Source organism: Carassius auratus, chromosome 15 (assembly GCF_003368295.1).
Source record: "Carassius auratus strain Wakin chromosome 15, ASM336829v1, whole genome shotgun sequence".
Taxonomy (NCBI): Eukaryota; Metazoa; Chordata; class Actinopteri; order Cypriniformes; family Cyprinidae; genus Carassius; species Carassius auratus.
Genome location: NC_039257.1, coordinates 14,602,480 through 14,615,004, shown reverse-complemented (window position 1 = coordinate 14,615,004; position 12,525 = coordinate 14,602,480). Strand labels below are relative to the sequence as shown.

Sequence of the window (12,525 nt, the reverse complement as noted above, 5' to 3'; positions counted from 1 at the left end):
TTGTAATGCTACATAATATTTCTATTTCAAATAAATGATGTTCTTTTGATTCCTTCTGAAAAAAAAAGTATCATAGTTTTTATAAAAATACTAAGCTGGACAACAGTTTTTAACATTGATAATAATATGAAATGTTTCCAAAAAGGCAAATCAGCATATTAGAATGATTTGTGAAGGATCAGGTGACACTAAAGACTGGAGTAATGATGGTGAAATTCAGTTTGCATCATTTTAAAATGTATTTAAATAGAAAAGTTATTTAAAATTGCAATAATATTTAACAATCTCTCTCTTTTTTGAACTTTTGATCAAATAAGTGAAGTATGATGTACATAAGAGACTTCTTTCAAAAACTTACTGATCCCAAACTTGACATGAAGCCACCAAAACAAAAATAGCCTGTAATAAATATTTATTATCAGTTCAATTTCCTCAATTCACCAGCGATTGGCAAAGGGGGCAACAAATACATTTTGGACCCTGACTACTAGTTTTCTTTCCAATACATGGAGGATAAGGAAACATCTGGAGAGCCTCCTGGTGGCTGCTGGGAATAAAACAGCTATGTGATAAAGATGTGACGTGTTTGCACTGAGACGGAATAGAAACAATATAAAGTGATAGTTCACTGAAGAAATAAAATAGTCATCCTTCACTCACTCTCATGTCAGCCCAAACCTGTAGGAAAATGCACAGAAAACAGCATCCAGTAAAGTTCTTCAAATCCTCCTTCTAGTTAATTCAGAGATGAGGGTGATGAAATGATGACAGGATTTTTATTTTTGGGTGAACTATCCCTTTAACAGTGTGTGAGTGCACCCCTGGTGATGTCCTTCAGCGCTCGCCAGTCACCGTGGCCTTGTCAAAAGCTGTCTGGGCCACCCCTTGACGTCATGAGCAGGGACTTGAAATGCAAATGGCCTGAAGGCAGTGTCACTGGATGTACCTGGTTTCTTAGACTGTGAAGATGGTGTTGGATGCATCTTGGCATCTCTGCTGAACCCGTCTAGATTTCCTTTGATGGCCTCTAAGGCATCGTCACGACTCTTCTCCCCAGTCTGTACAAAAATAGCAATTTTGGATTAGTTGAGTTTGGTGAAGCTTATATGCAAGAAAAAGTATATATTGCAAAGTTATTATAGTTACGTAATACTAAAACAACAAAAAAATCCCTATATTCCATATATATATTATTCCATATATTTAAAAAAAAAAAATTATTTGCTTAAATGTTAGTTTAAATGTATATTATGTATTTGTATATTATTTAAATATATTTATACACTATATTTTTGATTACAAAAACTAAATTGAAATTAATTAAAAAAAACGATACAAATATTTAATGTTAAAAAAAATTAAACTCACTGAAATTAAAACAAAAACAGAAAAAAATTAAACTAATTTCAAATATTTAGGAAAAACTATAATAGTATCTCAGTGATATTGAAATAACACTTTGTAAGACAAACAGTGATAAAGCAGCAATAATAACTCAATATTACTTTAATAAACCTGCCTTTATATTCCCTACCAAATACCTTTTTTGGATGCCAATATATTCTTGTAAAATAAACTGCACAATAATCATGGTTAAACCAAATAATACTAACCAAGCAATTATTTTAGAATTACAACAGGTCTATCATTTGGAAAGTAGAGTCATTTTTTTATCACATTGCCTTGCTCACTTTGGGTTTGACGCTGCTCAGTAGACGTAGTTTCTGTTTCTGCTCCTCAAACTGTCTTCTCTTCCGGTCTTCCTCCAGCATCCGCTGCTGCTGCTCCAGACGTTTTCTGTAGACACACACTGATCAGAGACGAGTTCTGGTGTTCATACAACTTTACGGCAGAGTGAATATGTGAATAAAGCCTTACTGATGCTCCTCGGCCATCTGTTTCTGTAGGTCCACAGGGAACTGTGGCCCCGGGCCCCTCATGCCCATGAACTGAGGCTGACCCATGAACTGCATCCCAGGAGTCTGCATGCCCATCGCCATCCCACCCTAGAAGCACGAGATCAAGTCAATAAGGGACATCCCAATCATGAGAGATTAGTGATTCTGGTGTCCACATTTTTGACGGCTAACATAAAGAAATCAAACCTGTATTGGCATGGCACCAGGCATCTGTGCTCCAAAATTCATTCCCATCATGCCTTGCATGTTGGGCTGCATGACCTGGACCATGGGAAAGCCCTGCTGCTGTTGCTGCTGCTGCTGCATGGGCATCATTCCTGCCATTAAAAAATTACAAGTTTAAGAACATAAATATTGTTTTTCCATTTAAATGTTATACTGGAGAAAGCTATTCAACAAAATGATCTAATGTAAAAAGAGGCTAAATACAGACAAAATGTCAGCTGCTTACCTTGCGGTGGTCCAACGCCCCCTCCTACAGGGTATATAAAGCTAAAAGAGAAAAGACAGACACACTCAATATTATAGTCATTTACCAGGCTGCCCATTTCAAAGCCCTGAAGCTCATTTCAGTGTGAAGTTAATGTCTTTACACTACTGCCCTCCGCATTCAAGAGACGGAGGAAAATTCTGACCGAAGGCAACCAATCAATCATACAACGGAGAAAACGTTTATGAAACAGCCCAAGTCCATTATTCTAGAAGGTACTTCAAGTCATTGTGCCGCAGTGGAAATCAAATCATTCCAATATTGGCAGCTTTCATAGGTAAAAACAATATTCAATAGAATAGATTCCTTATGGAGTTAAGTCAGTGATGTTTAATTAGCCCTTTTCTGGTGATGCGGTAAATAAACTTGGTGAATAAAAAATCCCATTCAATTTGAAGGAGGCACCAGACCAAAATCAAGTCGTTTTAGTTGACTAGTGGCTGCCGAATTATAATATTCATAAAAAATACTTTAAACAATCCCACGGTATTACTATGGTATATTGTACCTGATAAATTGAAGAGACCAATGTTTCAAAAAGCACTACTAAGAACTTTAAAAAAAAACATTCGTAATACAGATTTCTAGTTGTATTGCAACTTGAAACTCTTGCATTATTTCACATTCGGCGTCTTAACTGCAGAAGCAACTGATCCAGAGTTAGCCTAGTTTTGTTTGCTTTGCCAATAGTCTGAAATGTGGGCTAACACTCCACTGAGGTTCTCTGGCTCAGAGTCGATGTGTCTGTCTGTGCTGCATCTGTTCGCCTGCAGGCACACAGCTTTGCAGCGCTCACAGAGACTGTCTGAGATACAACAGAAGGCGAAGAAAAAAAATAACACAGTGGATTAAGGCAGATTAACATTCAAAGAGAGATGGGCTGTGACATCAGGGTGGGGAGATCACGTCTAGCCACCATTTTAAACTGTTACTGCCAACATCCATCCAGCAATCCATCCATGAGCAAACCTGGTTATAAAACCTGAGAATCAGCTTAACTGACAGAACTTTGTCTTTGAGAAACACATATAAACAGCAGATTTGATACAGAATATTAATGGCTCCATAACACTTAAGCAGAGCCTTTATAATGTTGATATGTTTTTGTATCAAAAAAGACTACCTCTCATCACAGCTCTTAAATCTAATTATACGTGTACATAATCAATTTTAATATATTATTATTATTAATTACTAAATACTAAGTCAATCCATTAGTTATAATCAAATAAAATCAATCATATCAATATTAGCTGACAAAAGTTTTATGGAGATCATTTTACATTATAATGGTAGCAGATGCGTAAATATCTTATCATTAAAAAAAAACAAAGATAAAAATAAAATTATATGCATCCATAACAAAGGTGTTGACAGAATTTCAGGTTGAACTATTCCTTAATTTTTATGAACTATTTTTTTCCCACTCACTTTCTCTGCATAAAAAAAAGACAAATTTGACTGACCACAAACCATAATTCACTCTATATTTTAGAGTATCGCAAGCGCAGTGCTTTACTAGGTGAGGTATCGAGCAAGTTTACTACATCAGACCAGCCATAACAATGCTATCTCATGACCAATTCGTACGTATTTTACTAGATGGATAATTCGTACTAGGGCTGCATGATTAATCGAGCGGCACTTACTACACAGAGCCATAGTTCGCTGACAAGCTACACAATATCACGTTCATAACCGAATGCGATTCATCTGCAATTATGAACGCGATATTGTGTAGCTTGTCAGCAGGTGATGGATATTTAGAACTAATCACAGACCCAGCTTTACTAAAGAGACACACATGACAATCGAATGCGATTAATCATGCAGCCCTAATTCGTACAAATTTGTGCGACCTCACTCATACGATTTTTTATGATTTGTCTAGACCCCAGTGACAGGTAAGTTATGGAGCGGGGTAGGGGTAATTCATTCGTACAAATCCATAAACATTTGGGAACTCATAAAATACATACGATTTAGCAAAAAACATACAAATTCGTACGAGTGAGGTGGTATGCATTTGTACAAATTAGCCACCTCGTAATATATGTACGAAATCCGTGTGAAATCGGGTTGGCTATACATATAGAGCTGGTTTTGTGATGCAATCATCAAAACAAAATGTTGATGTTCTGCAAAGAAACACAAAAATAATCCAATCATGTGATTACAATTTGTATGAAAAGCAATAGAGGTGGTTGCCGTTTTATTGCCTCTAATGTCGATTTCAGCTAAAAACTACAGTAAATGGGAATTTTGCTAAATTTAAGATAGAGGGACATTTTTTTCCAAAGACCCTAGTAGGGTTGTGCCGATAGACGATAGTATCGTGTATCAACGATAGTCAGAGATATTGACGTAAGCAGATGTCTCTTTCGGTTGTCAAGACGATATTAGCCTCATTCTCCTTATTAATGTATTAAATTAACTATTATTATTTTTATTAGGCGGCCAATTATAATTCGGCTATCAAACTGCCCAGCTATTTCACTTCAGCACCGCATTTCACACACACACACACACAGCGTGCATGCAAAAAAGAGGATTAGAGCCTGTAGTCTGTGAAGTTGCAATGCTTTGACTCCGATAATTCGTTAAATCAATTAAATGAAAGAAAGAAAACGAGGATTTGGTGTCCCACACATTTAATGGCTGGTACCCGGCAACGCACTCTTCTCATACATGAGCGATTAACTCTTTCTTGGCGTTACAAATAAAGTAAAGACAAAATAATAACAAGACGTAAGAACCACTATGGATAATAAGTTCATTCTGACGCCTTGTTATTATTTTCATGCACACCATACAAAAAAAGCTAAGTGCTGTATGACTGATGCATCAGTTCAATTCAACTTTACTCCAAATATATCAACTTACCTGTTTTGAATACTTTATATTTAACACGTACGTTTATCTCCAATATTAGTGTTAAACTGTTGGACTTTAAAAGAAATCTACTATTGATTTTCACCGTTGACTGATTTTGCAGAACATTTAGACTGATAACTTCCGTGCACAGATGCGGCAAATTTGTCACAGGATGCGCGATATGACAGTTGTGTCTGACTATACATGAACTAGCTGTTTTAAATACAGAATTTTTATATTTAACGTTAGTTTATCAGTATGTTTGAAAGTATATTTTTTCGATTACTGGTGATTCAACAGGCTCTCGCGAACCTGCGCGGTTTAAAACACCAAATAGTTATACTATGACAAGAACAAAGAGTCTCTCTCTTGCTCCACCCATGTACGATAATATAGTGTATCGTCGATCTCATGGGGTGATGATATGACGATTTGAAAAATGACCATATCGCCCAACACTAAAGCCTACGTTAAATACTTAATATTCAACTTTTTTATCAAACAAAGCTCTAAATAGTAAACGCAGGAGTCCCTAAATCATGTTCACGGTGATTATCAGCTCTTACCTTCCAGCACTAGATATGGGAATATGAGAACTGTCAAAACCTTTGTGTTGGCTCCATGTGGGTGGGCAGGCTTATTTATATAGTGACTTTCAAAAAGAATAACAGGTTGCATCTCTGACATTGCTGTCTTCAGTCCTTTTTCTGAACTCTCAGACCTAATAAGCATCTTTCAGGGTGTTGGCAGCAACAATACAGTTACACCTGTTCCTATAAACTCCCTATGCCCTCCACTGCAGCTGTTTGAGAGACGCAACCATATGGAAAATGCCTATCATAACTTCATGGACTAAAACTGCTAAATCCTCTTACATAATTATTGAAAAACTACATCGAAATTCATTCTTAGAAACAATTTGCAATTTTTCTCATTTAATAAACAGCTTTAGCAGCTAAACAGCATTCAATTTTTCACTGACTTCACATGACCATGCTCCACAACATTTCCAAAAGTGCCAAAGTGCTTCCATGTAAATTCAGATAATGCTGTTGAACTTTTATTATAATTCCAAAACAAAGCAGCTCTAGGTAGAGCCCTGTGGTCATTTAGTTTCACGGCAGGTATCATCATCACCTGCTGCTGCGCCGTTTGAAACTAGACATCCATTATTCAAGATGTTCAGCAGACACTAAAGCCCTTTGGGTAAATAAAACATGAATTTGGCCTATCGATCCTTTCTGACAGGTGTGGTCTACTTCATGAAAACTTTGGAACATTCAAAGTGCCCTACTGGCCCGATATTAAAATCTGTAAGCTCAGTGACACCCATGAGGGCGATACGACGATGATACGGTTAATTATATATGCAACAAGAAATGCAGCACTGCAGTTACAGTACACCTATGAATATATTTGGGAGCTGTTAAGATCCACATCACAGTCAGTCTCATCTGCAAGCATAAATCATGCCGGTCAGGGTGACTCTGGTCTGGTCTACCATTCCTTTTAACCTCAATATGACACAATAAAATTATGATGAATGTTCATCATCTACCAGGAAACAATTTTAAATAAAAATAAATAAATATAACAATATTAAATAAAAATATAAATATTGTTATATAAATATAACAATTTTGAATTAAATTAAATTTTTGTAAATCAACAATCAAGCTTTTGGAAGCATGGATTCCACTGAAAGGTTCCATTTTCTGGAAATCAATTGAATTAGACATGTTAGAACATTCACAGTGGTGCCTCAGATGCATGAAAAAAATGTATATATACTGCGCTAACAGTGAAGTCCGATTGGTGATCAAGTGACTCTTACGAAACCAGTTTTATTTTAATTAATCTCTGAAAACACACACACAATTAGCAGTTACAGAACTCTTAGCAATAATCAACTAAACCAACTCAATAAATTAACATGACTTAACGAACCGCAAATTCTCAGAAAATTTTGCATATTTAGGGTTTGTGAAACTTAAACCAGGCAGTTATCCTTACTTGATACTGAACCTGGTTTTCATATGAAAATATTTAGTTAAAGATAACTGCAATGATATCAATAAAAGAAAAAAATATATATTAAAACACTTGAACACTTATGTGTAGGTTTTTATATGTGTATCATCTACGTGTGTATAGGGAAAGGTGGACAGGACTACAAAATATTTTGGAAGGAAAAAAACAAGAAGATTCAAACAAGGATTCCAAAAGACGGTCTATGAAGACAGTACACCAGGTTCTGACACCAGGTTGTTTCCTTATACAGACTAGTCTATGGTTTTTTTCTCATGCTGAACAATATTTAATGTATCTTCATTACTCTAAGTGTAGGTTTGGGGTTGGGGGAGGTGTAGACGTTGATAAAACACAATCTAATAGGTAGAACTAAATATTTATTGTTGGTTTCCTGTAACTGTAACTTTACCACTTATAACGTTAGCTACAACCTCGAATGAAACACAAATACTGTATTTACATTATTGTAAGAATAAGTTTAGGGTTAATAAACCATAACTTCACACGTAGCATTTTTGGCTGTCGGATTGTACTAACGTTACCCACTGTTTTAATGGGAGGTAACGAAATCGGACAGGGTAGGACAAATCGACAGAACAAATGCACTTCTCTGGGTGTCGCCAGCCGGTTCACAAGCGGTATTATAATAATGTTTGACCATACAAATCGCTATGCATTCCCGTGTATGACAAAGGAAGGAAAGAAAAGGAATATAAAGGAATATAACCGTGACGACTGATCGCTGCGATGCAGTATGACAAACGTCACATCACATCACAGCTGACCAGCATCAGCCATTAACACAGCAGACGCGGTGCTCTGAATAAAGTGAACCCGCGCGGCACCAACCGCTGGATTATCAGACAGCCTCGTGAATTAACAAATACTGACTTTAGCAGGTGTATACATGTACACAGAAATAGATATAGGAGCGTTAAAGCGTGCAATTCTGTACCTGCCACCTCCCCCTGATCCGGGCCGAAGCGCCATCTTAAACAACTCAATGAAGTGACGTCATCCGGGAGGAGAGCTGAGCTCTGCGCCACTTCCGGGTCACGCCATCAGCTGCGTCACCTCCATTACAACAGCGTTTCATTGTGACTTGAAATAATGGAAAGCATCTAAACTGATACAATTCAGTTCAGTACCTTTTATATAGGAATTGGTTGTACATTTTTTAATATAATAGCAATTTTATAAAAAAGTTGTAAACATAGATTTGAGTCATTATACTGTGTGTATCTTACATGTTATTATCATGTCGATGTTTTGTGAATGGCACAGTGTGCGGTGATGTAGTTCCTATATCGCCCAGGTGGTGGCGCCATTGTAGTGTTTGTCCCACAGATCTTAAATGGGCTCTAGTTTGTCCCCGGGGTGGACAAAGCAGTTTCTCATTCTTTTGAACATGTTGCGATTGCTTTTGTACATTCATGCAATTGATTATGTGTATATCTGCAGTTTCCTCCATTATCAGCTGCTAATGTCATGTTGCTCAAAATGTATTATATAGTTTCTGTGCAATACGTCTCAAAACATCTAGTCTTCAGTTCATCTATAAGTCTTTAAATCCAAAATAGTTCATTTAGTTGTCATAAACTGTCAAGCTCATTTTTTGCACATTATTAAACATAATTAATAGTGCAAGTGAATCTTGACTAATGAAGAGTAAGTAGATCAAACAGTGATAAAACATTTCTCTGAAAAAGGAAGGAAATATGAAACTTTAGTTGGAAATCATATACTGTATAGACAGCAGCTGTATAATTTGTAACAAGAATAACAAACTCTGAAAATTTACTTCTTTTTATTTTCATCTTTTGCCCACATTTATTTTCCCTTTTCTATATGACAATGACATTGAAATGTTTTTTTTTTCTTCTTCTGCTTCTTTTTTGTTTGGTCAGACCACTAGTTAAAGTGTAACTGGGAGTTCTATCCAGTCTCTTTCAATTAATATCCCACATACAGTAATGTGTAAATCTGTACTTTTGAAATGGATATATGGCATACATAATGGCATCAAAAGCAAATGGAATACATAATCATGTAAACCCTCACATGTGCAATGACAATAAAGCTGAATCTAATCTAATCTTATAATCTATACTGTTCGTGAATGTCATCCAAAATGTTGCTATAGTTTACATCAGGTAATACTAAAAAAATCCACTGTTATATCGACAACACGACTAAGCATCTTGTTTGTGAACAGTGACAGAGGGACTTTTCATTCTGATGGCACTGATATATTCATTGATACTTACTTTGGATGAACTAAAGATTTTGAGTAAGTTACAGGCTTTTGCAGGTAATCCATTGTGGTGCTGTTTGTACGAATTTTTTTGAGAAATGCACATACTTTTTTGCAAATTTTAAGGATAATTCGAGAAATTCACCAATGCGACTCCGAAACACTGTAAATAATTCCCACCAGCAGAGTTAAAATGGGGCTTGAAAAGTTTTACCTTTGGGTTTCAATAAATAGCCAGTTACTAAAATGTGGAACGTGACGAAACACTTCTAAAAACTCGGATTTGTTTCAACAAGTGTTATTTTAATGTCACTGAAATACTACTATAGCTTTATTCATATTTCAAATTAGTTTTTATTTTTTATTTTTCGTCTCCATTTTAATTTTAGTTTTAAAATTTTAGCAATTTCGGTGTGCTTTGTCATTTTTATAAGGTTTTTTATAAGGATATTATTTTTAACATGTCTATATGGTCAAAAAATAAATTAGGTATTATATTTTATTTTATTATTATTATTATTTTAAATATAAGTTTGAGTAATAAAAATAATAACACATTTGATTTCAAAGATAGATAGATAGATAGATAGATAGATAGACAGATAGATAGATAGATAGATAGATAGATAGATAGATAGATAGATAGATAGATAGATAGATAGATAGATAGATAGATAGATAGATAGATCTTAGATGTTAATGCATTGGAGAAGATTGATATTTCTCTTCCACTGAAGTCCATTCAGCTTTCTGAATAGCCACCTTACATAACCATTAGGATCCATTGAGGAGCAATGAAGGACGCAGTTTCCCTGCTGAGAGCGGTGGGTTTAGCTTGAGGCCGGTCTTGTCAGAGGGTCTGATGTGAATACAGTCAGGTTCCAGCAGTGGCTCTGTGACACAGGTGAACATTAACCCATGACTGACTCAGAGCATCCCACCAATCACCATAAATCAGCAGGTCCAGCTCCAGCACCAGAACACACTGCTATCTGTCAGGATTGCCTTTTACAGTATGATCCGTCTCTGAGCTGAAAGGCCGAATGTATTCATTCCCATTTAGACACAAAGCCCGAATGGATCCATTCTCATTCCAGAATCCACTATGCGTGTCTGTGTAGAGAATCGATCAATAAACTACCAAAGTGTCACGAAGGCAGGAATGATCAATTCCGTCACACAGTTTGTGGGGTCATGAAAATGTCTGTTTACATACAGTTTCTCAGCTGTAAGGATTTCATTTGAATGCAGTGTGTTTCCTCTTCATAGACCCGGAACAATGAGTGATTAATAATGACATTTTTATTCCTCTCTGTTTCATTTGTCTCAAGTCTTCCAAACGCTGTCAAGATGTCAATGCATTTCACTGACTGTGTTTTCAGATATTTATGAACTGTGTGAATTCAGTGGGATTTGTGAACTATTTGACATTGGACTATCTATCTATCTATACACTGTTACACTATACACAAAATACAATGATAATACACACACAACATATATATATATATATATATATATATATATATATATATATATATATATATATATATATATATATATATATATATATATATATATATCTGTCAGTAATTTGAAAAAATATATACATGTACATATGTGTGTATATTTTGCATTTATATGTGTATTAATATATGTATATTATTATTTTATATAATATATAATATACATTGTATTATAATGTATTATTTGAATTTTATATGTATGTAAATATATACATATATTCATACTGTGTGTGTGTGTGTGTGTGTTAGTGCTGTCAAATGATGAATCATGATTAATCGCATCCGAAATAAAGGTTTTTGTTTGCATTATATATGTGTGTACTGTGTGTATTTATTATGTGTATATAAATATTCACATATGCAAGTATATATTTATGAAAAAATATACACTTCAAAGGCTAATTTTGATCTCAGTTTGAAACAGTGTTACCAATTAGTCCTGGCAGAGACTGGCCTCCTGACCTCTGACCCCTGCTGGGTTCTCCTGTCCATTAAAACCCGTTTGGGGCCCAGCTGGAGTTGATGTAGTGCCCATTCTCTTCTGACCACTAAACACACAGCTACATTCAGCTTGTAACTTCCATTTTCTGTCCCTTCTCTCTGTTCTCTGTGTGTCCGTCTCACTCTCATGTTGACCTCTGAGTCTTGTCCGGAAGCACAAATCCAGTCCTTCCCCACTGTGTCACTTGAATCATACAATATCTTACAAGAAATGGGAAGATGAAAAAAGGTTGTTGTTTTTTCTCAATAATTGCTTATAAAACAAATACATATGTTGAGATTGAAGAAAGATGTACCTCCACACAGGCACTGCAGTTGTGTGTAAGCGCTTATAATACTGACTGACAAAAATCTGACAAATAATCATGTGCTGAATAAAGTAATTAACAGCAGAATATTGGTCAATCATTTTGCAAATATTAATACTTAATTGTGTTTATGCCATTAGTCTTATTTAAATACAAGAATTACAGGCCTCCATTTACAGTGCTGTCCTTGAATTTAATTCAAATAATAGTTATAATCATTGTTGTTGCTGTATTATTGTTGTAGCATTGTTAACTCAGCACCTCCTCAGAATGCTAATGAGCATCTCTCTCTCTCTCTCTCTCTCTCTCTCTCTCTCTCTCTCTCTGCTCTTTTAAGGGCAGTGCAGTAAAAGAGAGCAGCAGTAAGATATTTAGTGGCTCCCTGGGAGCAAAATCAAAGGCCTCATTGATAACCAAACAGGGCAACATCATTGGGTTACAAGTGTATACTCAGCAGGACGCTCTCTTTCATAACTCTGAGTGTCTTTAAGGCACATTCAAATGAAGACAAAAAAAGCCCAGAACAAAGTTCTAAAGTCAGAATAAGTGTAACATGGCTACAGCTTGAGCTGCGATCAGCATTAGCATCAAGCTAACTGATTTACTCAAAATATGCTTCTGG

At 35.6% G+C, this 12,525-nt stretch overlaps 1 protein-coding gene across 8 annotated transcripts in view; it reads right to left on the bottom strand.

The window, feature by feature from the left end:
- Positions 1-8,347, bottom strand: part of synrg (synergin, gamma) — a 47,846-nt gene extending 39,499 nt beyond the window's left edge. For all 8 annotated transcript variants that reach the window (XM_026282635.1, XM_026282636.1, XM_026282638.1 and 5 more), the window contains exons 1-6: positions 8,270-8,347; positions 2,371-2,411; positions 2,106-2,236; positions 1,879-2,006; positions 1,692-1,797; positions 947-1,058 (exon numbers count right to left, since the gene is read on the bottom strand). In XM_026282635.1, coding sequence (XP_026138420.1) covers positions 947-1,058; positions 1,692-1,797; positions 1,879-2,006; positions 2,106-2,236; positions 2,371-2,411; positions 8,270-8,304 — 553 coding nt within the window. In that variant the 5' untranslated portion in view covers positions 8,305-8,347. The remainder of the gene's footprint in view (positions 1-946; positions 1,059-1,691; positions 1,798-1,878; positions 2,007-2,105; positions 2,237-2,370; positions 2,412-8,269) is intronic.
- Positions 8,348-12,525: the final 4,178 nt, after the last annotated feature.